General features: G+C 38.4%; 1 protein-coding gene across 1 annotated transcript; it reads left to right on the plus strand.

Annotated features, from left to right (window-relative positions):
* The first annotated feature begins 2475 nt into the window (after positions 1 to 2475).
* LOC148908393 (uncharacterized protein F54H12.2-like) lies at positions 2476 to 3152 on the plus strand. Its single transcript, XM_089035856.1, has 2 exons — positions 2476 to 2566; positions 2620 to 3152. Exons 1-2 carry the CDS (start codon positions 2476 to 2478, stop codon positions 3150 to 3152), a joined length of 624 nt encoding a protein of 207 aa, XP_088891982.1.
* The last annotated feature ends 949 nt before the right edge of the window (positions 3153 to 4101 follow it).

The raw sequence follows: 4101 nt of genomic DNA on the forward strand, positions 1-4101 counted from the left end.
TAGCTTTATTAACAGTTTTATTTATTTTATTTTTATTACTATTTTTTTTATTTATCTATTTATTATTATTATTGATTAGAATATAAAATAGTATTAGCTTTTCATTGTAATATTTATCCACACGCCCCTTGTGGAAATCAGCTTTAGTTGACGGGGCAAGCGTGTTTAAATAAAGTTTTACCTACCTACCTATACGCAAATACGGATCTTGTAGAAATTTTATTTTGATGACGTAATTGACTTATTTTTGTGCGCGATTTTTGAAATTAAAAATCTCGGAAATTTGGCGGTAAAATGTCTTCAAATTTTTACAGTGTTTTTTCGATATCAAAAGCAATCAGCTTGCAAAATATTTAGCGAGTTCTAACGACAGAATGTTTTTAATTGTGAAAAATTGCGTTAAATCTAAGGTTCTATCGTTGGGATACTTAAGTCGCGGTGTCAAATGATGAAGTAAGTAGTATGATTTCACTTAATATATTTAGAAAAAAATTCACCGCGAAAAACTCGAGCTTTAATTTCTTTTAATACAAAAAAGCCTCAATTAAGACTAATGTTACGTTGCTATGGCGACCCGTCACGTGATATTATTTTGTAAGAACTGAAACCTTGATTTACTAATATTAGTACAGCAATATGTAACATGTACCTCAAAAGCCTTTTAACTATATGGAGCTACCTTAAGCTACCGTGGTCCCAGTGGTTTCTCGTAGTTTTTTTCTGTGTGAAATTCGCCGCGAAGTGGCGACAATTAATGAGTCGAAAAAAAAGTCACAGAGAAAAAACTACGAGAAACCTCTGGGACCAGGGTAAGCTCAAGCTAGCAATTAAGATATGGAATCATTTATAATTTCTTGTGGATTTTCTGTTAAAGCTTATAAGCTTATATTTTGAGTTTTAATAATATCAGTTAGTTTAAATAATTATAAGATTATTATGGAAAGTACGTGTCCACTACCAGATCAAACTTGACAGTGATGAGTGGACAGTGTTTGCGTATAGCGAGAAAATAACCCGATTTCTTTCATGTTCACCATTAAATAGATCGTTTAAATATAAGGTTCCCTTTCTAGGAAAATATGCGTAAAATTGCATCTTCTTGCATCACTAAAAGACTTTCAAAATTCGCGTGCATTTTCCGCTGCAGTAACGAGGTGTATTGCTTATTAAATAATAATAGTATATCTGCATGTAGAAACTAAGGATTATCATACCTTCGATATCCATGATTGCGAACTGCAATGCACTGTAATATTGGTATTTTTTCAAGTATAATAGCTGGGTCTTGAGTAGTGACATTGAATAAAGTTTATAAAATCAAATGTTTTGTGTAGTGTATTCATTCCACTCCAAACAATCATGACGACAAGTCAGTTATACATTACTGTCCCAAGTAATAGTTCTATGGATGTATATTCAAACAACTCTCTTACTGAATATAAAGTGAAACAACCCAAGCGCATGGATTTGGTGGGGGCTTGGGATGTTGAACTGGCTTCCATCACCTTCCCTCACACGTGGTTTAGCATAAGAAAGGAAAACCGGAAGTTTTATTACGACGGGGGTATTGGAGTCAGGGATGTCGGTGTGATTGCAGTTGGTCATTACACATCAGTTGCTGACGTCGTCAGTGCCATTAACAAAGCAATCACAGATGATGGAGTAACCGAGATTTCCCTCGAGTTGGATAATCGATCACAGAAAGTGACAGTGGTGTTGGGTGCTGGAAGAAAACTAAGTTTTGAAAATGATCTCGGAGTGATCCTAGGATTTGGTAAGGATGTCATCCTAGGCAAGACGACCGAAGGACATTTTGTGAGTAATTTGAATATTGGCCTTCAATCACTGTATGTTTACTTAAACATCGTCGAAAGCCAAATTGTCGGTGACGTCCCTCTATTACGTATTATTCCAACTCGAGGCAAAGACGGAGAAATCATTACGATCGACTATGAAAATCCCCAATATCTCCCTTTAGCCACGAAAGAATTTTAGACTATAGAAGTCGTTATAACGGATGACACAGGAAAAAAGTACCATTTGAACGTGGACGCGTGGTGATAACATTGAGCTTTAGACTTCGTCGACCGCTCTATTTTCAGTAAAATGAGAAAACAGCAAGGAGGACAAATGATGGTGTTTCACGGTGAACCTTTTCAGAGAGGATATGGACTTGGTTCCTTTTTTCAATCCCTAGCAAGGAAAGCCTTACCATTATTACAAGAAGGTGCTAAGACTTGTTTCGGCTGGGAATAATTTGAAAGATTCTGCTAAAGCAAGAGTACAGCAAACAGCACAGACCATGAAACGGCAAGCCTTTGATAAGATCACCTCTCAAGTAGGAAGTGGCAGATCAAGACAGAAAAAGAGTCTAAAACGAAAGACTTCACAGAAAAAAATCACTTTACCACGAGCTGGCAAAGCGAAAAGAGCTAAGATAGTTCTCGCGAACGAAGACATTTTCGAGCCTTAAATATGGCATTTGTACACCCTCACTCCACTCCGTGTACGAAAAGTGAACTGGATTTATTCAAAATACCACCCACTCAAGTGGCTATTGATAAGAGTCAGTGGATAGAATATCAACCGATATCCTCAATATCCTCCACGGGATTACAGGATCTGAAAATTACTTGGATCTAGCAAAGACCATGCTGTTTATCAAAGTGAAAATCACCAAGGCAAATGGTTCGAATCTTACGACTGATGAAAAAGTAGCACCAGTCAACAATTTCTTGCAAAGTCTGTTCAAACGAGTGGATGTTTTTCTCAATGGTATTCAAGTCACGCAATCAACAGGAACGTATAGCTATAAGAGTATGCTGGAAACGGTCTTGAATTATGGATTGTCAGCCAAGAAGTCCCATCTTACTGCAGGTCTTTATTATAAAGACACAGCAGGAGCGATGGATGAGACCGACCCAACATCGCCTGGAGCAAATGACGGACTCAAGACCCGCTATTCGTTCACTGAAAAAAGTTATATTGTAGATCTGTGGGGTAGATTACATTGTGATCTAATGTTCAACGATCACCTTCTCCTAAATCATGTGGACGTCACCATAAAACTAAACCCTTCCACCCCAGCATTCGCTTTGATGTCGGGAGAGACAAACCCCGATCACAAAATTCGGTTCAAAGTGCCAATCTGAAAGTTCGTGCTGTGAAAGTAAGCCCAACCGTACAACTTCAACACTTGAACGAGTTGAAGATGGGAGTGAATGCCATATACCCAATACGGAGAACAGATTGCAAGACGTATACCATACCCACAGGAAACCCATCGATTCATAAAGGAGATCTATTTAATGGTCTGGTACCTAAACGTGTGGTGTTAGCGATGGTGGATTCCACCGCTTTTAATGGAAGTTTTCCCATAAACCCTTACAATCTTAAACTGTATGGAGCGACTTCCATCAGTAAAACCATAGATGGAGAACAGATTCCCTTCAAACCCATTACTTTAAAAGTCGCACGAGCCAATGAGATGAACTTTATGGAAGCGTATCAGAAGCTGTTTTCTGGAACTGGGAGGGTGTTCGCAGATTCTGGTATAGATATCGAACGACAAGATTACAACAAAGGCTATGCCATCCTCGTCTTTGATTTAACCCCAGATCTCTGCGGTTCCTCGTCGCATTTGAACCAGAAACAGAAGGGGAACGTTCTCTGGAGATTCAGTTTAGCACAGGCCTACCCAACGCCGTCAACCTTATTGCATACGGAGAATTTGAATCAACAGTCGAGATTGATTCTTCACGTCACGTGACCTTTGAATACTCAGCATGAATACCAAACAGATATAATCCGTCATCAAGAAGGACCGTACGACTAGAAATAAACTTGGAGGCGTGTTTGCAGAAAACCGCCTTCCAAGATCTACAGATTCATACCCATGCGGCTACATAGCACATACAGACCCAAGTAGTAAACCAGAAAAACACTACGTGGCGTTTTATTTTATCAACCCAGTACAAGGAGAATTTTTCGACAGTTATGGTCATCCACCCTAATTTTATAGTATTTATTTTGTAGATTTTCTCAACCAAAATAGTAAACACTGGAGTTTCAATAAGAAAGAACTCCAAAGTACATTGAGCG

Source organism: Actinia tenebrosa, unplaced genomic scaffold (assembly GCF_029948245.1).
Source record: "Actinia tenebrosa isolate PJP-AT-01 unplaced genomic scaffold, QUT_ActTen_1.0 PGA_scaffold3__52_contigs__length_22856419, whole genome shotgun sequence".
Classification (NCBI taxonomy): Eukaryota; Metazoa; Cnidaria; class Anthozoa; order Actiniaria; family Actiniidae; genus Actinia; species Actinia tenebrosa.

What these genes read in the sequence shown, in the direction of transcription:
- LOC148908393 (XM_089035856.1), top strand. Translation starts at nt 2,476, where the DNA reads ATGGCATTTGTACACCCTCACTCCACTCCGTGTACGAAAAGTGAACTG. An exon ending in TCAAGTGGCTATTGATAAGA is followed by an intron (nt 2,567 to 2,619) that starts GTCAGTGGATAG and finishes ACGGGATTACAG; the next exon opens with GATCTGAAAATTACTTGGAT.